This window comes from Trichomycterus rosablanca, chromosome 20 (genome assembly GCF_030014385.1).
Source record: "Trichomycterus rosablanca isolate fTriRos1 chromosome 20, fTriRos1.hap1, whole genome shotgun sequence".
Classification (NCBI taxonomy): domain Eukaryota; kingdom Metazoa; phylum Chordata; class Actinopteri; order Siluriformes; family Trichomycteridae; genus Trichomycterus; species Trichomycterus rosablanca.
The window spans coordinates 25,143,993-25,168,664 of NC_086007.1; the positions used below are offsets into that span (position 1 = coordinate 25,143,993).

Below are 24,672 nucleotides of genomic sequence, written 5' to 3' on the forward strand. Positions count from 1 at the left end.
TAAAATTGTTAAATCAGTCAACATCATACCTAATAGTATGCTTAAAAAAGCATTATAATGACGACTAAAGACGTGTGAGAGAGTAGAATAGGGCAGCCCACTCTGTGTGTGTACAAACAGTCCCTTGGCAACGGTGAAGAGCGGCAATTATATTCAAAGTCTTTCAATCCCACATCACCCCTTCACTTATTAGTCTCCATCTATAGCACCTGGAACAGTGAGGGGTCGATCACATCACGAGAGAACAGCACCGGCTCAACACGGCAGGTAAATTATCTCAGATTTTACTTTCAGTAAGATATTTATAATTGTGCTATAACAGCATTGTATTAAATGTTAATTACAGTCATGGGTGTGTGCATTATGTTCCAAAAATTGTGTATGTGTCAATATGAAGAAGATATTAAACATACTATATGCAACGTCCAGCAAAAAACTTCCTTCACAGATTAACCTTATGATTATTTGCTCATTCGTTCATTCGTTTTCATGTTTTGCCTCCGCTTTATCCTGGTCTGTGTCACAGCAGGTCCGGACAGGACACCCAGAAAGGAGGCCCGGGCAATCCCCCCTTCCTATCAGATATAGCCAATCGTGTCTGTATGTAGAAGCCTGACCGGCCGATAGCCCTGGATCCCGGCAGTAGTGGGCTAGAATAATTTACTGCTGCACCACTGCTGAGTGTCAAAAAACTTAAACCCCTGCCCTAAATATGACCCCGAATTTTGTAATGAATATATTGTATTGTCTACTAACCCTAGTGGTAAAGAATAGCACTCTTCAGCTATAAAGTGTACACACATTGGATATATTATTTAATATATAATTAACACAAATTGGCTTTTTTCATTCATGCAGCAGTGATTCTTGTGACTCGGCATAATTATCTTACTATGTTTCAATGTTAAAATCCTCAAGATTTAATCTCTGACTTTAAGCTTTGACTCCGACCTGATTGCGAGGCCTGATCAGGATCTCCTGGTGGAACCGAGCCTGAAGAAGGTTCTCAGAGTTCCTCTGGTCAGCTTGGTGAGCCAGGATGGGATCGGGCTCCTCGTCCTATGCCCCCAAAACTATCTACCTGGACGTGGAGGGCAAAGTGCAGAAGGTGGCTTGTCTGTTTATTTCTGTGTTATGGCTCGTATATTTTTTTTGTCAGTGGGGGGTTTAAAAAACAAATTATTCCTTTTCATTTGTGCAAAATAGGGTTTCAGTTTGTTCTAAATTTAAAGAGGTATGAGATTAAAGGTGAACTGACCTTCATAAACTGTTCCTTCTATTATATATATATATATACTGTATATATACGTATATATATATATATATATACTTTATATATATATATATATATATATATATATATATATATATATATATATATACTGTATATAGATAGATAGATAGATAGATAGATAGATAGATAGATAGATAGATAGATAGATAGATAGATAGATAGATAGATAGATAGATAGATATAGATATATCAAATGTTTCCATAATATCTAACACTGTATGATGATGTATTAAATAAATGTAAAGACTAATAGTAGTCTGAACTGTTGGGTACACAAAAATGGCATACGTTGGTGCCTCTTAACTCCAGGGTCATGGATTTGATCCAAAGCACTGGTCACAGTCTAGGTCTGTGTGGAGTCTCTGTGGGGAAAAAAGGCCAGCAGGTGGATTTGGATAACTATATATTGCACCTTGGTATAAACATACCAGAGAATTAATACCAGTGAACAGGTGTGAAAAACATTCTGTATTTATTAAATATTAATCATATGGACAAAAGTATTTGGACAATCCTTCTTTTGTTTGAAACAAAAGGGTGTGCATGAATAAGGACGGGTTGTGGTTAAAAATAAAGCTGACAATGGTTTACATTCCAGGTGTCACTGGCATAATAGGCGGCAGAGACACCTGGTATTAGCATGTCAACATTTCCCTCAGGTTTAATTGTGATGAGGCCGGGCCATTTACACCATTTGTCCATGTGGACGTCTCACTCTACATGATACGCGCTCTCTGTATTAAAATTTTTAGCATAAACACTAATTTTTACTAAATTACACAAAATGACAAACATATAACTGTGTTTCTATAACTGTGGGCCAGTGATAGCTCAGTGGTTAAGGTACTGGACTAGTAAACAGAAGGTTGCCGGTTCAAGCCCCGCCACCACCAAGTTGCCACTGTTGGGTCCCTGAGCAAGGCCCTTAACCCTCAATTGCTCATCGTGTTCAGCTCATTGTGTAAGTCGCTTTGGATAAAAGCGTCTGCTAAATGCTGAAAATGTAAAAATATAACAATCAGAACCATGTATTTAATATTTTTTTGATATATTTTCTTGTTATATACAATTGAAGTCCAGCTTTACGTCATCATGAGCTCGGAGATCCAAGAAAGACACATGTGGTCTAAAATGTGCAGCTTAAAGCTCAAATAAAGTTTGTTGCTGATCATGGCTGTATAAAGCTTGCCTTGACTGTGAACAGTGTCCCTCATGTTCCAGCACATTGTACTGAATGACAGAGCTGGGTTTTTATACTGATACTTGATTATTCAGACAAATTTTCTTCTAGCATAAAGGATCAGTTTGGTTTCTCGTCCTGACCTTGACAGAAGACCACTGACTGTTCCAAGTACATTTTAATGGGTGTGTCTATTTATATAAGCCCAGAGAGTCACCGGCTAATCACTGATGATAAATCGTCCTTGTATGTAAACCTTTGACCTCAGAGTGGTGACAGTATACAGTAACAGTATAGCAGAAAGGGCTAAGTGGGGGCTGGAGGTGACATGTGTCCAGAACATGTTGGACCGGAACTGAGGGAGCTGTCTCATACACCTGTAGACCATTTCACCATGGTCCAGCCCACCACGTCAGGGTCACTTGGTCTCCAGAAGATATCTGAAGGTGGTACCAGGACATTAACAGCAAGTCCTTCAGCTTCTGGTTGTAGCATGCTAGATCCTCCCGCAGTGCATACTGGTGCCTCTTACACAGGTAAATGATGCACAGGACTCATCAGACCAGTCAACCTTCCATTGCTCCGATGTCCAGTTGCGATGCCTGTGAGCCCACTGTAGGTGCTTTTGACACTGGATAGGAGTCAGATGTACTGTACTATGTGATGTGACACGTTCACCACTTCCATGGGTCAATACCAGACTCTAGAGGCTTAATGTACTAATCAGTCTTGGCTGCACATTAACCTCTCTTCAATTTAGGGCTTGTCAGGTGACTCAGGTCTTTATGCTGAATGCATTGGGGATGAATTTGAGTACCAAATGCAGGCCTGGTTTAGTGCTCAATATCGGTGCCTGATACCAGTAATGCAGTTATGAATGCAAGTGAATCCCTTCAGTCATACTTCAAAAGCTACTGGAAAGCCATGATAGAAAACAGAGGATGTTACAATGCAAAGGAAGGGAATGTGTTTCACATTAAGGCCCTTTATTGTTATAATTAAAATGCAGTTTAGAAGTCATTTTAATATTGTGCATGTGTGTGGGTGTGTGTTTGTGTTTTTATAGGTATTGTTCAGTCGTCATTGTAGTCCATGTGATATTAAAGAGCTTCTTTGTTCCTCCTCCAACCTTCCCAGGTAATGAACCAAAACCTTCGGGTTATTCTGACATACAGCATGTTACTGTGTTAATTTGTTAAGTACAGCAAATCTACTGTAGGTATAAAGCTCCTCCACATCAGACTTTACATGACTGTCCATATTATGTACTGTTTAATTTAGTCTATGGATGTGTCAAATATCTGGATTTATCTCTTTTACTTTTGCTTTCTTTATTAACAACCTTAAAATAATGAATTATTTACATCCAATAACACTTCAGCCTACATAAATAGACAAAGCTATAGTAAAGTATGAGCAGAATGACTGTAGGTATAAAACTTTGCTGCACTTTCTACACTTTCCCTCTCCAATGACCTCTATTGATATGCTAAATGCTAGATCTATAGTTCCAAAAAAACCCTTAACAGTGTTCATTTAGGCTGTAGTAATTCACTTATCAATAACTGGAGCTACGTATGTGATTTTCTTGATTTGTGATTTTTACCTGGCCAATAAATCTGTTGTGAAGTACAGCTAAATCGCTGTAGCTATAAAGCTCTCTCACACAAGGTTTTAATGTTGCTGTGCTATGTAGCATTTCATTCCAAATATCTGAGCATATTAGATGTCATATATAGATTTTAATTCCTGCTCTTTGTACTTCACCCTCATATAATAACAAAAATGATTAGTAGATCTTATAGTTTAGCTTTGAACATATTTAAATAAAATTAAGTTTTTATGTTTCCAGTCCAGGCTTTATTTTGTGGTGCTGTTTTAAGTACTCTTTTATTTATTTATTTTTATAAAATTTTGAATCAGGGGTGTCATGATTGCGCAGTGGGTAGCACTGTTGCCTTACAGCTAGAAGGGCCTGTGTTCGATTCCAGGTTTCTTTCTTTGAGGAGTTTGCATGTTCTCCCTGTGTCCTTAAAGGTTATTTTATTTAGGTGCTTAGTCTTTGGACGAAAGGTTGCTGGTTCAAGCCCTGCCACTGTTGGGCCCTTGAGCAAGGCCCTTAACCCTCAATTGCTTAGACAAAATACTGTCACAGTACTTTGGATAAAAGTGTCTGATAAATGCCGACAATGTACAGTGCCTTGCAAAAGTATTCAGCCCCCTTGAACTTTTCAACCTTTTGCCACATTTCAGGCTTCAAACATAACGATATGAAATTGTAATTTTTTGTGAAGAATTAACAACAAGTGGGACACAATCGTGAAGTGGAACGAAATTTATTGGATATTTTAAACTTTTTTTAGAAATAAAAAACTAAAAAGTGGGGCGTGCAATATTATTCAGCCCCTTTACTTTCAGTGCAGCAAACTCACTCCAGAAGTTCAGTGAGGATCTCTGAATGATCCAATGTTGACCTAAATGACTGATGGTGATAAATAGAATCCACCTGTGTGTAATCAAGTCTCCGTATAAATGCACCTGCTCTGTGACAGTCTCAGAGTTCTGTTTAAAGCGCAGAGAGCATCATGAAGACCAAGGAACACACCAGGCAGGTCCGAGATACTGTTGTGGAGAAGTTTAAAGCCGGATTTGGATACAAAAAGATTTCCCAAGCTTTAAACATCTCAAGGAGCACTGTGCAAGCGATCATATTGAAATGGAAGGAGTATCAGACCACTGCAAATCTACCAAGACCCGGCCGTCCCTCTAAACTTTCAGCTCAAACAAGGAGAAGACTGATCAGAGATGCAGCCAAGAGGCCCATGATCACTCTGAATGAACTGCAGAGATCTACAGCTGAGGTGGGAGACTCTGTCCATAGGACACAATCAGTCGTACACTGCACAAATCTGGCCTTTATGGAAGAGTGGCAAGAAGAAAGCCATTTCTCAAAGATATCTATAAAAAGTCACCTGGGAGACACACCAAACATGTGGAAGAAGGTGCTCTGGTCAGATGAAACCAAAATCGAACTTTTTGGCCACAATGCAAAACGTTATGTTTGGCGTAAAAGCAACACAGCTCATCACCCTGAACACACCATCCCCACTGTCAAACATGGTGGTGGCAGCATCATGGTTTGGGCCTGCTTTTCTTCAGCAGGGACAGGGAAGATGGTTAAAATTGATGGGAAGATGGATGGAGCCAAATACAGGACCATTCTGGAAGAAAACCTGTTGCAGTCTGCAAAAGACCTGAGACTGGGACGGAGATTTATCTTCCAACAAGACAATGAACCAAAACATAAAGCAAAATCTACAATGGAATGGTTCACAAATAAACGTATCCAGGTGTTAGAATGGCCAAGTCAAAGTCCAGACCTGAATCCCATCGAGAATCTGTGGAAAGAGCTGAAAACTGCTGTTCACAAACGCTCTCCATCCAACCTCACTGAGCTCGAGCTGTTTTGCAAGGAAGAATGGGCAAACATTTCTGTCTCTCGATGTGCAAAACTAATAGAGACATACCCCAAGCGACTTGCAGCTGTAATCGCAGCAAAAGGTGGCGCTACAAAGTATTAACGCAAGGGGGCTGAATAATATTGCACGCCCCACTTTTCAGTTTTTTATTTCTAAAAAAAGTTTAAAATATCCAATAAATTTCGTTCCACTTCACGATTGTGTCCCACTTGTTGTTGATTCTTCACAAAAAATTACAATTTCATATCGTTATGTTTGAAGCCTGAAATGTGGCAAAAGGTTGAAAAGTTCAAGGGGGCTGAATACTTTTGCAAGGCACTGTAAATGTGCAGTCAGACCCAGTAAACTGCCCTAAGTGTAAATGTGTGTGTGTGTGTGTCGGACTGGCGACCTGTCCGTGGTGTTTCCCAACTTTCGCCAAATAAATCAGACCCACCGTGACCCTGACCAGAATAAAGTGGTTCTAAAACACACAATGAATGAATATCTGGTCATATCTGGATCTGATCTCTTTACAGGACGACAGCTGTAATGCTGGTGGACCCTGAAGGGGCACTGGTTTCCATCGATCCCACCATGCCCACCAACTCTCCCAAGTAACGACACAACTCACCACATTAATGCGTCATCGTGTTGTAATTTGTTGTTTAACAATCTGTCTTTGTGCACGTGATTGCTAAAATCATTTAATATTTTAACACTTCTGTCCACGCAGTTCCTTATACAAAGTTGTTCCTCTAGCTGGTCAGCTGGGAGGTAAGAAAGTCCAGTGTTAGGACCTATAACCTTTTACTGACTGTGTTGATAAGTGTTTCTCCCATTATTCACTTTTGGAAAGCGTTTATCACAGCTGTGATTTATGACCTACGGTATTTGCTCGTTTCCTCAGAAAAAGAAGACATGTTTCAGAACGTGTTATCACAGGTGGCGGATCAGTTCAGCAGGTAATTACTCAGTTTGTTTTCTCATAGGCATGTGTGTGTGTGTGTGTGTGGGGGGGTACTCTCTCAGCACTCACCTGTTACCCTGACCGTAAGTTCCTTCTCTTTAGGGCGTTCAAGATCAATGAGCTGAAAACTGAAGTCACCAACAGGCTGGCAATGCTGGAGAAGAGAGTGGAGCGTATGTGTTTTTGTTTTATATATCAGTGTGTCAGTATGTGCTTTCCGATTAAGAAATGTTGTTGTTCAGCTTGTGTTTTTGATGTTTCCCTCACAGTGGAGGGTCTGAAGGTTGTGGAGATTGAGAAGTGTAAGAATGATCTGAGGAAGCTGAGAGATGAGATGACTTCCGGAGTGGGAGGAAGGTGAGTGATTAAGGATGACTGTGGACTTTTGTAGAGCCCATATTTGGTGTTCAATTGCACCAATCTGCACACCTTCGGACTTACTAAAGAACCTAAGCATGGCTGAGAAATTATTTGTGCCTGCTGTGTTTTCCCTTTTCCTACCAATTTAGTCATATCCAGTTACCCTGATTATCATTCCCTGCTTTTGCAGACCCCTGCTCTGGCCTAGGAGGGCTGTACCTGCAACACGTGTGTAGCGTCAACCACTTCTTTTCACCTGCCTGAGCCAGGTTTACATAGGGATCAGTATCTTGAACAGAGAGTCCTGTACCGATCTCCATTATCCCCATCTCTTAACCAGACAGCAGCCAATCAAGTCTGTATGTAGGCACACAGCTGGCCAATAGCAAAGCTGAGATTTGAACTCATGAGCTTGAGATCTCAACAATGATGACCTAAAGTGTTTTACACCCAAGCAGCAGCACAAAATGACATTTTTTTAATGGGATTTGCAGTAAGTGATTTCAGGAACATCCTGGCAACCTAAAGGAGGAAAACTCCATGCCAGTTGTTTCTGTAATTAGCATCGTCTGCTAATTATATTAATTAATGTGGCTACAAGTCTGGATACAAATAACCTTGTTTTTGCAACTTTTTACATCTTTTCAGTTTAATTCAGCGCCATGAAATCACTAATGAAATTAAATTTAATTTAATTAGTTAATCCTAGTGTACTAAATAGTTGGAGAATTAATCAGGACTGGTTTTCCTGAGTTAAGTTAACTTTCTTGTTATGTTTTAATAGAGTGAACTGTCCATGTAAGTACAACTTCTCAGATGATGGAAAGAAATTAACTCCCAGACGGGACGTACCCAGCTATCCAAAGGTGCGTTTAATGAAACTATTTATTTGAATAACGTTTGGACATTCAGGAAGAAAAACAGCACTACATAAACGCCGTTGGTCTTGCCTTTTTTCAGTACACGCTTTCTCAAGAGACGATCGAGGCTCTGAAGAAACCGACCTTTGATGTCTGGCACTGGGAGCACAATGAAGTAAGTGTGTCTCAGAGGAGCATAAATATTTAGACGTGCGGTCGTTTCTAGGTCTGTCTGTGGGACGTGTTTGTACTCAGTGATTTGATGAAGAGCCTGATGTGTCCCTCAGATGCTCAGTTGTTTGGAGTACATGTACCATGACTTGGGGCTTGTAAAGGAGTTCAACATGAACCCCATTACTCTCAAACGCTGGCTGGTAAGAGTAGAAATTAAAGCTAATATAAAAGCCCATGTTGTGTGGATTTAAATTCATAACAATGTGAATATATTTTTTCAGCTTGCTATTCAGGAGAATTATCGTAGCAACCCCTTCCATAACTTCCGTCATTGCTTCTGCGTGAGTCAGATGATGTATGGCATGATTCACCTCGCCAACCTTCAGGTGAGAACGTTCTGGCTTACGTAACCTGTAATAACACCTCTGTTGTAGAAACACACATTCAGAGCAAGAAGTAACGACACACTCGGTAGATATCGCGGAAAATGGTGATGAATAATATTTTGGGATTAATTAGCTTAATTACACATTGGAAAAAAATCATTTCCAAGAGAATCAAACCACTAATTAAAAACTTTATATCCTATATTTATGAAGGTGGCACCACTGCATTTCATACTTTGCTTGACTTTATTTTACCACTGAGTCTTCCTTTATAATGCCTGATAACAAAAACACCTGAGAGCACTTCTCCATCCAGAATGTCTTCTACACTTGAAGACCCTCCTCTTCAGCTTATCCAGGGAAAAGCTTAGATGACCAGGGTGACCAATCAAAACCTTGATTCTTTACTCATCACACCAAGGATTAATAGGAGCAATATCTTAGAGACTCGTCTTGCTTAAAAATCCAACTATGACCCAGAGTTACTTTCCAATTATCCTGGTACTTCATGGAGTCCATGATGCTGTGCTGTATCTTCACAAGGTTTCCAAGGTTTATAAAGAAGAACAGCCCCAACACATCACACGTGTGCCCGTTTCTTTGTTGTATAAGCATCCTTTATTTCGTGCCAAAACCACATTGGCAAATTAGGCTCATGACCACTAACTGTTAATGTTTTAAATCTAGTTTGTCATTTTGATTCGGAAGCTGACTGCCCATGGTGTGTGTGTGTGTGTGTGTTGGGGTTTTGTGTGCATGTTTGCATGTTTATGTCTTTATATCAACAGGAAAAGCTCACTCTGATAGATTTGGGCATTTTGATGACTGCTGCAGTATGCCACGATTTGGACCATCCTGGATACAATAACACGTACGATTTTTGCTCAGAGTCTTTGTTAATCTTTTGGAGGGTTTTGTGTCCATTTAGTCAAAACAGTATTTGTAAGGTAAGTTACCGATCCAATTCCATCTAAAATGGGGTTTAGATCAGGCCTCTTTTCAGGACACTGAACCTTGCTTTGTGCACAGCTGCAGTCATACTGGAACAGAATGATTACCTCTGTTAACAAATGGTATGGCTAAAGCACCTGGATGTAATTAGGCCCATGTAGGAAAGTGTTTGCAGATGGCATCTGGCCCAGTGTTTGCAGATGGCATGGGACCCACTGTGAACCTGACCTGGATAAATATGTTGAACAGCGCTCTCCACCAATAAAGGGATTTATTTTAAAGCATCATGTTCCGCAACACAGTTTTGCTGTGCTCTTAATTTTCCTTTAATGTGTCACAGCCTGTGTATTACTGTTGGTAATTACTGCAGCTGGGTGAATTACACCTGTTTAACTGTTTTCAGGTACCAGATAAATGCCCGCACTGAGCTAGCTGTCCGCTACAACGACATCTCTCCTCTGGAGAACCACCACTGTGCTGTAGCCTTTCAGATTCTGTCTTTGCCGGAGTGCAACATCTTTGCTAATGTGGATCCAGAAGCATTTAAACAGATCCGTCAGGTTGGTCTGCTCATCCTACAGTCCTAATTATTATTATTATTAATGTTGTTGTTGTTTTTATTATTATTATTACTGATAATAATAACAATTATAATAATTGCTGCTGGGGATCCCCGATTTTTTGCTGTTGAGGAGGGTATATTGCTGCTCACGCCTCCTCCGACCCGCACACAGCCCTTAACGGAACCCTTTTCCATCCATGCACTTTGCACAGGCACCTCTATCCGCCAATCAGGGAGCCTATTATGCCCGCTAGATGGCGCCCAGCCGACCGGTGGCAATGCCGAGTTTCGAACTGAGGAGTTCAGAATCTCGGCACTGGTGTGCTAGCGGAATATCTTGCTGTGCCACCTGGGCGCCCTTATTATTATTATTATTATTATTATTAATGATGTTGTCATGATTAATAATTATATTACTAATAATATTAATAGTAAAAAGAACAAGAATTGCCTTTTAATTAAAAAAATATGATTATTATTATAATTATTATGATAATAATAATTATTATTATAACTGATCTTTTTAAAAAATATATTATTATTATTATTATTACTTTTGCTGTTAATAATAATAATAATTAAAAGACCAACTTATAAAAATCAAAACTAGTTATACAATGTAATAAGACCTTCTTCATGCTGTCCATTCTTATTACATCTTGCCTAAAAAGAACTTAACACTCTTGTCTTACTTGCCCTCAGGACACTATAAGGCAAAAAGTATGTGGACACTCCTCCTAATTATAGAGTTCAGGTGTTTCAGCCACACCTCACAGGTGGAGAAAATCAGTTACTGTAGAGGCCTCCAGTTTCTGTGCCGGAACACATTCCCACAGACACACTCCAAAAATCATGTGGAAAACCTTCTCAAAAGAAAGGAGAGCCACAGCTCATGGTCATATGTCCACATTCTTTTGGCCATTTAGTGTTGAAAGGCATGCTGTGCTGTATGCTGTATTATAATTGTTGAACTTTGATCCCTAGGCGATTATTACCCTGATCCTGGCGACAGACATGGCCCGGCATGGCGAGATCCTGGACTCTTTCAAACACAAAGTGGATAACTTCGACTTTACCAATGAGGAGCATGTGACCTGCGTATGTACCCGTACCACCAGACACAAACAGACACCTAAAACTAATTAGTGCCTCATTTACCTGTCTTACCTGGTATCTGCTGATAGGTGCCAGTCAGTAAGAGCCATCTTTGTTTCTCTCCTCTGTGTGTGTGTGTGTGTGTGTGTGCAGCTGAAGATGGTCTTGATTAAGTGCTGTGACATTTCTAATGAAGTCAGGCCCACAGATGTTGCCGAGCCGTGGGTGGACTGTCTGCTGGAGGAGTACTTCATGCAGGTGAGCTCTGTCTGCTCGGTCTTTTACTGGTCCAGGTGTTGCAGTTGAATTAAAGATGTTTGTGTATCTTCTCAGAGTGACAAGGAGAAGTCTGAAGGTCTGCCTGTCGCCCCCTTCATGGATAGAGACAAAGTGACCAAGCCGACCGCTCAGATTGGCTTCATCAAGTTTGTCCTCATCCCGATGTTTGAAACGGTGATGAAGGTATGGATCAAATGCTCACATTAGGAGTCACTGCAGCAGATTATTCGATCATATATCTGACTTGGCAAAGTTGTTACACTGGATACCCTTCCTGACACAACCCTCTTATTTATCTAGGCCTGGGACAAGCACTAAGGGAGCACTGATATGCCCTTTCATGGAGAGTCACGCACTGATCCCCGTTATCCCCCGTCTCTGTGCAGACGACATCAATCAGCCAGCAGTTGTGTTGCTTCAGACGTGCCAATCATTGTCTGTATAGGCACGCGGCCTGCCAATAGCAGAGCTGAGATTCGAATCTGGTTTGCCGCTGCTCCACCCCACCCCACCGCCTTAACTGTTTTTTGAATGTGTTGTGCCTTTTTACCATGAATCATCAGATGAATTTATGCAAGATAAAGAACCAGAGCACAACTGATGCTCACTTAAATGCTTGTCAGACGCTTTACAGACTTGACTTTGCTGAAACAGGCTCCCTGTAGGAATCCACCTTTTAAAAGTAAAAGACACAAGTGCAATGAAAGATTGTCCTAAGTTTAAAGTTCAAGTGATTTCAAACGATCTTTCTCAGACAGTTTAACATTTCAGTGTCATTTTCCAACAGGCAGTTCAGTAAAGATACAGTCTGAATACCTTGTCTACTGTAGTACCTCTATCTTTTCCCACTGCCTAATAATACCTATAAAAGAATGGATTTTCAGTAGATTCAATATTGTATTAACAATCTAACTGATTAGTTCAATGTTTTATTTATTAATCTCAACTAATCACTTAATCTTGAGCAGCATTTCATCCCAGGAATACTTGGTGAATGCAAAAATTCACCCTGGGGAGGATACAGGTCCATCACAAGGCATCACATCACTCACAATTAAAGCTTTCTTTGTTCAAAAAGTCTGCACTCTGTACGCTCCATGATTCTGGTTTTATTTATCATTCTTGGTACCCTTACAAGAAGGTTAACTACATTCATGACGGGTACTTGGTTCACTCGGCACAGATACGAAAACATATAATACTGTGCCCTAGTACCGTACCATACTGTCCAGGGAAAAAAGTGTCATGACTGAGGCCAGTTTGGTGTGAAGGAACTCCAGTGGCCTGCACAGATCAGTCTGATTGGGCACACATTCCCACAGACATATTCCAAAGATCTTGTGGAAAGCGTTCTTGAAAGAGTGGAGGCTGTCACAGCTGAGAGCCACGTCTATATTAATGCCAGCGGTTCTACAGTGGGATGTCGCGCATATTAATGTTGTGTTTGTGTTCAGCTCTTCCCACAGATCGAGGAGATAATGGTGCAGCCTCTGAGAGACTCACGGGATCATTATGAAGAACTCAAGCAAATCGATGATGCGATGACTGAGGTAGATGCTCCTCTGCTTTTCCGGTTCATACCCAATAACCATTCACTGCTTTATCTTTAATATATAATATACACACACTGACTACTTTATTGGGAACAGAACACTAGAACTAGAATAGAACATTTACTCAATTATTGTTTGTTTTACCACCACATTATCCTGGTCAGGGTCACTGTGGGTCTGATTCATTGGGGCAAAAGGCTGGAAACACCACGGACACACACACTTAAAGATTCACCATTTGGCCCACCCTCCCTCAGACACAGCCAATCATGTCTGTGTAGAAGCTCAGCCAGCCAATAGCAGAGCTGGAATTCCAGAGCTTGAGATCTCAGCAGTGGTGGTCTAGCAAGTTTTAACGCTGCACCACCAGAGCGCCCAGATTCTTGGTTTTTATATTGAATGCTAGTAATCATTTGACTAGGTACTGTGTAGTCATGTGCACATTAACAGTGGAAATGAAGTAGTCAGTAAATTAGGGCAGCAGGGGAACAGGGGGCCAATTAGTTTGAGTGTCATAGCTTTTTAAAATTCCATTCATTAACAAACAGTTGCAGTAATAGTATTCGACATGTAACAAAGGATTTAATTGGTCTGAGGTTGTTAGTGGTATTGACTTTGTGGAAATATGCCATGTTGTCAAAGTTTCTGGACACCTGACCTTGAGATTGGATTATTAGGGGCTAGTCTGCTACAAGCAGCACAAGATGAGACATTAGAGAGAGCTGACCCATCTGTACACCCATCCATTGCAAAGCACATTATATTTACATAACTAAGGGTACCTAAATACCTGATGGGTAACACCCTACAGGCTACAAGGGTACATTTCAACACCTTATTTAGATTTTAGCATTGCTTTTGGCATCAGTTATTTACGAAGGTCTTGATCTTGATCTTGATCTCCCCCAAAATTGGGCGCTCCAGTCCAAAACCATGGGCACTAATATTAAAATAATGATTTAATAAAATATTCAGTATTTATAAGGAGTTAATTAAGTCTGCATACCTTTGGATATATATTGCACTAATAAACTCTTAATTCTCGATTTAAATTGCTTTGGTCTGATGTGTTATTAGCATTATTTGTACCCAAGCAGCTGCGTGAATCCATATTAATTGATTGATTAATTGATTTCTTTATTGATCCCCGAAGGGAAATTGCGGTGTTGCAGCAGCAATTTACAATTATCACAAACATCACTCAACAACATTACAATGTAGTACAGAAGAGAATAAAAAAAGGTATTACAGTAATGTAATACAAGTAAGATATACAAATATAAAAAATATAAAATATACTGTATAATAATATAAACAATACAAATATAAGACATCTAACAGGACAAAAACTAAAGGGGGGGTAGACTAAAAGGTGCAGTTAGAGACATTGTGTGCAATTAAGGCTGCGCAAATAAAAAATAAAAACAGTACCATGTGCTACTCTATGCATACTGTATTCTAGGCAACCTCTTCAGATTTGTAAACTGCATGCAGATTACACTGTAAGGTTGCCAGGTTTTTCCTGAGTGCAGCTTTAGAAACATGTGTATTGCATGTTTGCTCTTGTAGCACAGAATTATGGTTTCACAAGCCCTGTGCGTTGGTTAAAACAGGCTATAAGTCCTCACCACCTTCACCTAAATGCATTCTGAATACATTATGGCACAAAGCAGTCCAATTTACCTGAGCTAATCCTACCTGAGCATTATCCTGAGGCAGCTCTTCTACAGAAAGTAAAGGTTAAAGCTCTGTGGTGCTATTTTGTTCTCCACATGCTAACATACAAGTGTGTTTTTGTTCAATGAGGCACAGAAGAAAAAAACTGAAAATATGTCGTTAGGAGGGAAGAAGAAATAAGCTTTGGGGCGAGCCGAGCGCTGCTGTGTAAGTAAAGACTGGTGTGCTGAGTGCTTTCCGCTTCACCTTTAGCCCAAATACGGTTGCGAGAAAAAGTTTGTGAACCCCTTGAAATAATCTGATGTAACACACAGCGATTAATAATTAATAGTCCAGGCTTGATTGCTATTGATTGCTACTTGATGGCATTTAGCAGACACACTGAAGACACACTTAGCAGACATTGCTGAAACCCTGTTAGAACAAAAGTATATAGAATAAAAGTATGTAGGTAAGAGCACAACATGCATTAACTACACAAGGCTAAAAGAATTAAAGGAAGCAGAAGACCTGCAGTTATTATTCACCTGTATGAAAAATACCAATAAAATGCAACTATTAAAGGGCATCATTGCTCTCAAAAAAGTATCAAGAAAACAAGGGTAAATGTATTTAATAGCCCGTAATACACACCTCTAGAGAGCTTAGAATAAAGCATTACACACGTGTGAACATATAAGGGCCATTTTGACTAAGAGATTGCTAACTGAATTGCCGTAGGATTGCTAGGACCGCTTCATAGTGCAGATTAAGCCGTAAACGTGAGGCACTTGAACGAATTTCACAGTAAATTGCATATTACATGGGAAACGGCTCATTTATGATTAAAGCAGAAATTAAAGTAGCTTCATAGTCCACAAACTTTTTCTTACAACTGTATGCTCAGCATATACTATAGAAACCGCCGAGCCTACCACGTGACAACAGCCGAAGTAGAAGGATCCTTCTGCTTCGGTCACAAGCTGATCAGCCTGCTTCTGATTCGCTCTGATATTTTTCACACCCAACAACTTCTATCCTCAAAACAATGCCTCTCATTTTAGATGTGCTGTGCACTAGCAGGTTCCACTTCTCTACCATCACCCAGCATGCACTGTTTTGCTTAGCACTGTCGGTCGATTTGTCAGCCTAATAAAAGTGTATTTATTATTTTTGGCTCCAGGGACCTGGCTTTTTGGCCCGCTTCCAGAGAAGCAGTGGAGCTCCAGTCTGAGGTTTGGATGAGGAGGTCCACTCGGAGGTCTTTCCTGAAGTCGAGGGGATGATCAAGATGGTTGCTCGCTGCACTGAATCCAAAGAGAGAGCTGAATTTATGGAACCTATGGAACTGAAACAAGGTTCCTTCATATAGTTGCAATAAAGATTAATAGGTCTGTGACTTTTTCTGATGAGGTTTAGTCTGGTGTTCTGGGCATCTGCATTTGTGGTTGTTTTGGTGTTTGCTTCATTGTTAGTAGTATTGCTGTGTCTGTAAGAGTTGGTGCAGAGTAAAAGTCAAAGGTTTACATACACTTGGAAGGGACGTGTGTTTTTTGGGACAGGAATCACAAGTCACAAAAAAAAGAATATTTGCTGAAATCATTATCATCTCTTTAATGGTTTACCACGACTTTATCCTGGTCACTGGGCACAATGCAGTTCAAACCACGGTCAGGACGCCAATCCATCACGTATGTATGTAGACACCCGACCAGCCAATAGCACAACTGGGGGTTCAAACGCTAGATCTCAATGGTAATGGGTTAGAGCAATTTACGCTGAATAATATACGTAGTATTGTTCAGTTTTGGTTTTTTTCACTTATACAAATCACAGACCCATTTCATAATGGTGTAAGAAATAAATAATATGCTTTTAACATTGAGGCAACAGTTTGGTGAAGGCCCTTTCCTGTTCCTGCATGACTCTTGCCTATAAACGAAGGGAGTTCCATGAATACATTTGACAAGTTGGACCTCTCTTCTGACTTCTCATTGGTGCATGTCCTCAAATTCTCTTTTCTCATTGAATGGGCATAAATTCCAACAGACACATTACCATAACAATGGAGGTTGTTATGGCCTTGGTTAAGTTTCCCATATGTTGAGGCCTGAAGAGTTCATCTCAGTTGTAAGTGTGTGTACGTTTTTGACTTCAGCTGTACAACATTCATCATTAATATAAAATAATTGCACATTGATGTCATAATTATGGACGGATCAATTAAAACAAAGAGTAAAACATGCTTGAACAAGCTTGATGTATAGTTTTTGTTTACATTCTTCTTCATATGCCTTATGCTAGCTACACAATATAATAATCTAAAAAATGCCTTGTTTCCAACATCTATCAGCTTATGTACTTTCACTTTATTTTTATTTTTCAACAATCAACAAAAGACAATAAAATACATGAACCTGTGCTTAGCTACGATGATTGCAAGCCAGACCTTCTCATAAAACCTTTGTGTCTCTCCTTTAAAATGCTCTTTGAAGAAAAAGGGCACAAATTTCCACAGACACACTTCACATTCCTACAGAAAGCCTCCTGAAAATAGAGAAGGCTGTTATACTGTAGCTGCAGAAGAGTTATAACAGGGGCGCCTTATTAATGCTCATGGTTTTGAAATGGGCATTAGTAATGTCCATTGAGCGTCTGAATAAAACTCGACCCTGACCAGGATGAACAAATGGATGAATAAGTGTAACCTGGTTTTCTAAGAGACAAAGTTTAACTTCTGAACAATGCATGAGAGAACCACAAATTAACTATTCATATACTCTGGGTTACATGTTGAAACTGGACTTGTCAGCCACAATGACAGCACGCACAGGGTACCAATCAACGAAATGAAGAAATGGCGTAATGAAAGGCATTTTCTCTTGGCATCATTTAGAAACATACCGTGATATTACTTTGTTGAGGGAGATTTATGGCATAAAAGTTGTGAAAGTATTTACGCTGCGAGTTCACAAACTGCCGGGACCCATTGCATCACTCACTATTAAGAAACAGACATCAGGCGAGAGACACTGATGCTTTTTTGGCTGGGCTGTAATTAGGACGAGCCTCACCCATGGTCTTTAGTTGCTTGCCAAAATGCATTTCCATCCATCTGAAGGCTCATCGTAATTCACACTGTGTGAGGCGAGGAGAACATAAAGCTGCTCAGCTAAAGTAAATAATAAATAAAATTTGCCACTCAGGTGGCGCAGCGGTAAAGTACGCTAGCTCACCAGAGTTGGGGTTTCGAATACATCGTATCCGTATCAAACCTCAGCTCTGCCTCTCCGACTAGGCTGGGCGGCAGTATGAACAACGATTGGCTGTTGTTCAGGGTTAGGGGTAAGAAAGTCGGATCATAGGTCCTCATAACTGGTGCGACTGCGGCCCCTGCTGGCTGACTGACTGCGCCTGCACAGGGCTGAGGAATAATGCTGATGGGGGTGTGGCCCTCCGTGCACAGTGCCTGTCAAGTATATGAACTCGACTGCAGGTGAAAAATGCACTATCTGTACTGTGCGTACCGTTCTCCCCATGTCACCGTGGGTTTCATCAGGGTGCTCCGGTTTTCTTCCACAAGTAACAAGACATGCAGTCAGGTCAGTTGGCGCTACTAAGTTGCCCTATGTGTGAGTGTGTGTGTGTGTGTGTGTGTGTGTGTGTGTGTGTGTGTGTGTGTTTGCCCTGCGCTGGACTGCCGACCTGTCCCAGGCGTTTCCAACCTTTCGCTTGGTGAACTGGAACTACCGAGACCCTACTTAGAGTAAAGCGGTGTTAAAACAGACAATGAATGAATGTAAAGACGTTTGATATAAATAATTCCATAGAAACTAAACGGTATGGATAAATGTTCCTGATTTTTTAGAATGAATATCAGGATTACAAACAGCCAGACTTGCTGTGGTGGGTTGTCTGGACGTTAGTAGGATTTTAAAGCCTTAACCAATGTGCTCCACAGGGTGGCAACATTTCTCCGGTGCTACAAACATTATCAGGTGTACAGTTCGTAAATACACAAAAAACATTTGGTCATTTTGATTTCATTAATACTTTTTTAAGCACTAATGCACCGATTCTTCTTGTTTTGAAAGCAATGTCTATTATCCGAGTGTCCACACATGTTATCAATAGCTGTTCCTGAAATACTTCAGTAATCAGGAGTAAACCATTGAGAAATCACGTGATCAAACAGACGACGAGATTTTAATATATAGCAAAGTATTTAAAGTTATCACACAAATGACAACTGTCTAAAGTACAATAATAATCATAATTAAACAATAATAATCATATGATCACATTTTCATCAACCGCTTTATCCTGGCCAGAGTCTTGGCGGCTGGGCACATTTCAGGAATACACTGGACAGGGTGCTGATCCATTGCAGGGCTTTGCGCTACATTTACATTCACATTTTCAACATTTATCTGGGCGGCACGGTGGCTCAGTGGGTAGCACTGTCGCCTCACAGCAAGAAGGTCCTGGGTTCGATCCCCAGGCGGGGCGGTCTGGGTCCTTTCTGTGTGGAGTTTGCATGTTCTCCCCGTGTCTGCGTGGGTTTCTTCCGGGAGCTCCGGTTTCCTCCCACAGTTCAAAAACAAGCAGTCAAGTTAATTGGAGACACTGAATTGCCCTATAGGTGAATGGGTGTGTGTGTCTGCCCTGCGATGGACTGGCGCCCTGTCCAGGGTGTTACTGTGTGCCTTGCGCCACTTGGCTCCAGCACACACACCCCACGCAACCCTAATTGGAAATCTGACACTTTTATCCAAAGCGACTTTCAGTTGTGATAGTATACTGTCTACGCAGTTATGGTTTAAGGGTCTTGCTCAGGAGCCCAAAAGTGGCAACCTGGCAGGGTGGTAGTGGTGGGGCTTGAACCACAACCTTTTGATTACTAGTCCAGTACTTTAAATCCTAAGCTACAACTGCCCTACCACGCCAGGGCCCATCCAAGCCCCTTCCCCCCATCTCAGACATAGCCAGTCATATCTGTCTGGATGGCCGGTCACATTTGTAAGCTGTTACAAATAAACACGTCTGTTAAATGCTTTAAATGTAAATGTAATGCAAACATTATACGGTCAGTGGGGGTCCTCCTGGGGTTCAGTTCGGTTAATAAATAAAGCACAGGAAATTACAAAGTGTACAGAGCAACAGATTGGCTACAGCTAGTAATTATATACCCATATAATTCATAAACCATATAATTCATTTAATTATGAATGTATGGAGCAGATAAGTAAACCTAATAAAGTGCTCAGTTCGGTTTCTGTATCTTTATTTTCCTTGAATAATAAAACAGTAAAACATCATTAAAAACCTCTAATTTATTTAATGTTATTTGAAACACATCTGCAGAGTTTTTCTAGTGTGTGTCTCAGGAGGAAAGTTATTACCAGTAAGCAGAGAGTACATCTCTCAAAGATGTCCAATGTAGTAAAGAAAAGCAATTTTATGTCTTGATAAAAATATCCCAAAAAGATAATTACCCTTATTGGTTTGTAGACAAACCAGTTATTAGCATGTGTGGTTATTACATCAGATTCAAAGCGGTTCAGATGTTGTTGACTTTTGGCTCATCGAGGCCCGTAATTAGCCTGAGCGTATCTGCTTGTAGGTGCTAACCACAGAGCGTTAGGGAGGCGTAGGCTTCTTTGGAATCTAAGCCCACTAATCTTCCCCCGAGTCTCTTATCAAGGCTTATCTGGCTAACAAGCTGCTTTAAACTGTGTTCAGGAGTAAAAGTTAGCTGGAATGTAAATCATAACAGATTAGATCTTTAAGTGACGCTACAGATGTAGCGCAAACAGACAGACTGAAACCAGAGCTGGAACAATATGAATTAAATCTCAGTATTGTGTTTTTTATTGCTGCTCTTATTTACTTTACTGAATTTGGGGAGTTGTAGCATCTTTTAAAAACTGAAAAACCTCATAATTTAATAATAATAATATGATTTATTAAATTATGCCATTCTTGAATGTCAGTCATAGATAGTTACTTTCACTCTACATACAAAATCTGTCCATGTTTATTAAAATCATATCCGCCATGAATTACAATCTGCTTAAGTAGGAACTTTGTCTGAGGCCAAGCAAGCAGTCTTAACATTACCAAGTACTTAGAGATGTTTTAAACAGCAAAATTCAGGTAAACATTTGAAGTGTGATTTTGGAGCCAGGAGCTTCGCCTTAAAGCCTGTGACAATATGAGGCTTGCTTGACTGTAAACAGTGTCACCAATATTTCAGCAGCAACACTTCTAAATTATGTCTGCCAATCAGACGAGTTTTTTCCTAGAATCAGGTGGCTTTTCCTTCCAATTTTTAGCCAGAGATCCATGTTCCATGTTGACGTCTATCAGTGGTATGGGGAAAACTCCGCCCCATGTGGACAATTGTACAAGCTGTTACATTACATTAGGCACCCTAGAGAACATTTATCTCTACCAGTGTTATTGTTTTGACACAGACTTTCCCCGGTCAGCTTAAAGCAGGTCAGATTTAGGGGTCAGTGTGGGATGGCCTAACTTTCCCTTTCAAACCTTCCCAGATAAATGACTCATCTCTTCAAACCTACATTTCCCGTCTTATTCCTGTTTATGATTAAACACTAATCCCCAAAATGCATTCTCATTTCTTCACAATGTGTTTCTTAATAGAGGCACATGAAAAAAAAAAGAAAAAAAAAAAAAAAAAGAATTCCCTATCCAAGCTTTAATAAATCTAAACCTTTTCTTTAGTGTACCTGATTCCAGCACAAAGGTGCCTTTGCATGTCAGGGGCGTTCTCCACGTTAGGCTGGCATTAAAAAAAAGGTCCTCTTCGTTTTGAGATCCGAGAACAAAAGGCCGTTTACAGCAGGAAGTCTGAGCTCACACGCACCCCCGGCTCATCTTGCTCGGAGAAAAGAATGTCCCAGACTGGGAAAAGGGCAAATAAATACGCCACAGACACTGCAACTCAAGAGCCCTCTTCCTGTGAGGTTCTCGGTGGAGGCTTGCGGGGCATTCTTCTTTTAAGACAAGCATCAATCCCTTTGACTTTTTATAAGACAGGAGGATCTGGTACTTCCGAGGCGGGCTCTTAAAATGAAACACCTGCAGCCGACTGCGGCTCGCTGGCAACCTGAGCCTTGTCGATATTGCACAAGCCAGCCGGTACTTCTCAAATCTGACAGCAAAGGTCCCGAACCTCTGGAAGAGCTAGACAGTGTGTTGAAAGCTGATACAAATGTGCAGAGGAATCCGTTAGGAAACCTTGTGTTCTTTGTCTGAGGAAGGCAGACCTCAGGAGACCTTGCCCCGCTGGGTCTTCCCGTGGAGGCTGGATACGACCCTGGATACGACCCTGACCAGATCTAGTTTATATCTTGGTCATATATAGTTCATTAAATACCAAATAAAAAAGGTATCCTAGTGCTTTGGGCTTGATTTTACACTAGAAAAAAACCCTACTCACATGACTATATTCACATATACACTAAATAGCCAAAAGTATTTGGACACCTGACCATAATCTTGTTGGACATACCAATTTCAAAATCAAATTATATAAAAATAGATCTCTATGTGATCTCTTCAGCTAGAACAACAGCCACTCCTCTAAAAACGCTTCTCACAAGATGAAGTTGAAGTACGTTTGTGAGAATTTGTGCCCATTTAGACAAAAAGTATTTGTATAGACGGGCACTGATGTTGGTCAAGAAAGCCTTAGTTAATGTTCCCTTATTTACAAATACTGTATATCCAAACCCTTTATTCAATACTTTGTAGAAGCCCATTTGGCAGCAATTCCAGCTGCAAAGTCTCTTGGATATGTCTAAGCAGGCATTGCAGACCTGGATTTGGGCAGTTTATCTCGTTCTTCATGGCATATCCTCTCCAATGCTGTCAGATTCTACATCATGCATCTGTAAACTGCCAGCTTCAGGTGTTTCCACAGATGTTTGTTTTGGGTTACTCTAATTTTACTGCCTCACAGCAAGAAAGTCCTGGGTTTTATCCCCAGGTGGGGTGATCCGGGTCCTTTCTGTGTGGAGTTTGCATGTTCTCCCTATGTCTGTTTGGGTTTCCTCCGGGAGCTCCGGTTTCCTCCCACAGTCCGAAAACATGCAGTCAGGTTAATTAGAGACACTGAATTGCACTAAAGGTGAATGTGTGTGAGTGTGTGTATGTGTGTCCGCCCTGAGATGGACTGGCGCCCTGTTCAGGGTGTTACTGTGTGCCTTGCACCCATTAAAAAGCTGGGATAGGCTCCAGCACCCCCACGCGACCCTAATTGGATAAGCGGTTAAGAAAGTGAGTGAGTGAGTGAGTGGTTTTAAATTTGGCTGTGCCACTAAAGAGCGTTCCAGTGTTGTTTTGGCTGCATGCTTTGGGTCATTGTCATGTCGAATAGTTTGCATGCACGCTAAAGAACGTCCCTCAAAGGTGTCCCTGTATTTAGCTGCATTTATTAATCCCCAAAATTCTTACCAGTCTCCCTGTCCCTGTCACTAAGAAGCACCCAATAGCATAATACATCCACTACTGTTCACTGTAGCAGTAGTATTAGTCAGGTGACGCCACAGATGCCTGTTTTTCATCTCATCAGACCAAAGAATCTTTTCCTTTTTTAAATTTCCTCTCACAAACTCCAAGCAGGCTGTCATATGGAAATTAAATCCATTCAAAATCAAATCCAGAGCACAATAATGTGTGGAAAAAGTCAAGGGGTCTGAAAACCATTCTAAAATGATTAGCATTAATATGGGATCCTAGTCTTCTAGACCTCACTTTGTCCACATAGGCTCATTCATTCTTACTTAAGTTGGTGTAACAAAAATGGAAGCATATACTTATTTTTTTATATTATTTATGAATGAATTATTATGAACTCACTAATTAGAAGGGGTGTCCACATATTTTGACCATATTGTGTAAGTCTATCCTCTGAATACTGAAGTGTACAATTACTTATTAATTCTCTACGCTGAAAAAGTGGCTTTTTATGAACATCTGCCACCGTTTAAAGAAAGCCATAAAGAGGCGGACAGATGTGTTTACTTCATTCTGTTTACTTCATGTGCATGTGGGCTTTTTCGACTGAGGATTAGCGACGTATACGATGGACAGGAAACCTCTACGACTGCATTTCTTTCTGAGAATGATATATGAGAAATGCTGGTCTGGTATTTGTAAGCTCTCACTGTCTGCAGCGTATCTACACTTATCTCGAATTCACCAAAGATCCCCCACATCCAGCCAGACGTGGTCCTGATACTTCAGATCTTCTGGGCTCTGCTCTTCAATTCGTTCTGCTTTTAATAAGAAACAATACAAATAAACAAGGAAGTTCAGGAAGGTTTTAAAGGTGTAATTATGCGCACGTTGGAATAATATGAGCTCGGGTCGAGCGTACTGAGTTTGTTTGTGAAAATTGTCGAATCGTTCGGCTCTGTTTACGTCTCCAGGGGTGGGTTTGCAGGGATTATTGCAGCTTGGAGGGGCTGAACTGAGCTCTGAAACTTTTTCCATGCAGTTCCATCAAATGCAGCGATTCACATTAATAGCAGCTTGCCACCAGTCGTGTTTTTCCAGGCCGTTCCATCTTAAACAGCACCTAATAGGTTGGCGGAAAAGTTTCCATAAAGCTCTGCCGTCCAGAGCTGCTGCTGCAGATATGATGACTAAAAAAAGCAAAAGAAAAAAGCTCAGCTTCACATATCACTGTCACACTGAAACCTATTTATTAGTATTGTTTAAAGTGCATAATATTAAGAATACAAAAAAAGCATCACAGCCCTCTAAGAAGCAACTTGTTTGATTAATCATGTGATTTTTATTGTACTTGGGTATTTTATTTCCATCTTCCAACATCTTTATCACAGTAGTGGTGGAAACACTGGG

At 40.6% G+C, this 24,672-nt stretch overlaps 1 protein-coding gene across 2 annotated transcripts; it reads left to right on the forward strand.

The window, feature by feature from the left end:
• The first annotated feature begins 1,039 nt into the window (after positions 1–1,039).
• Positions 1,040–16,289, forward strand: pde9ac (phosphodiesterase 9ac). 2 transcript variants are annotated; one of them, XM_063017169.1, is made up of 18 exons: positions 1,040–1,108; positions 3,541–3,611; positions 6,472–6,549; positions 6,669–6,709; positions 6,843–6,897; positions 7,005–7,075; positions 7,172–7,259; positions 8,047–8,128; positions 8,223–8,297; positions 8,410–8,496; positions 8,578–8,682; positions 9,471–9,553; positions 10,037–10,193; positions 11,180–11,293; positions 11,444–11,548; positions 11,624–11,752; positions 13,024–13,119; positions 14,929–14,979. In XM_063017169.1, the coding sequence occupies exons 1-18, from the start codon at positions 1,040–1,042 to the stop codon at positions 14,977–14,979; spliced, it is 1,557 nt and encodes a 518-aa protein (XP_062873239.1). The 2 variants fall into 2 exon arrangements, with proteins under 2 accessions (XP_062873239.1, XP_062873240.1); XM_063017170.1 differs by lacking the exons at positions 1,040–1,108; positions 3,541–3,611; positions 6,472–6,549; positions 6,669–6,709; positions 14,929–14,979 and adding an exon at positions 15,962–16,289 and having other exon boundaries at positions 6,847–6,897.
• Positions 16,290–24,672: the final 8,383 nt, after the last annotated feature.

Excerpts from the sequence above, each read along its gene's own strand:
- pde9ac (XM_063017169.1), top strand. The coding sequence starts at position 1,040 with ATGGGATCGGGCTCCTCGTCCTATGCCCCCAAAACTATCTACCTGGAC. Across the intron at positions 8,298-8,409 it reads GGCACTGGGAGCACAATGAA|ATGCTCAGTTGTTTGGAGTA; the intron begins GTAAGTGTGTCT and ends TGTGTCCCTCAG. Across the intron at positions 11,753-13,023 it reads TGTTTGAAACGGTGATGAAG|CTCTTCCCACAGATCGAGGA; the intron begins GTATGGATCAAA and ends GTTTGTGTTCAG.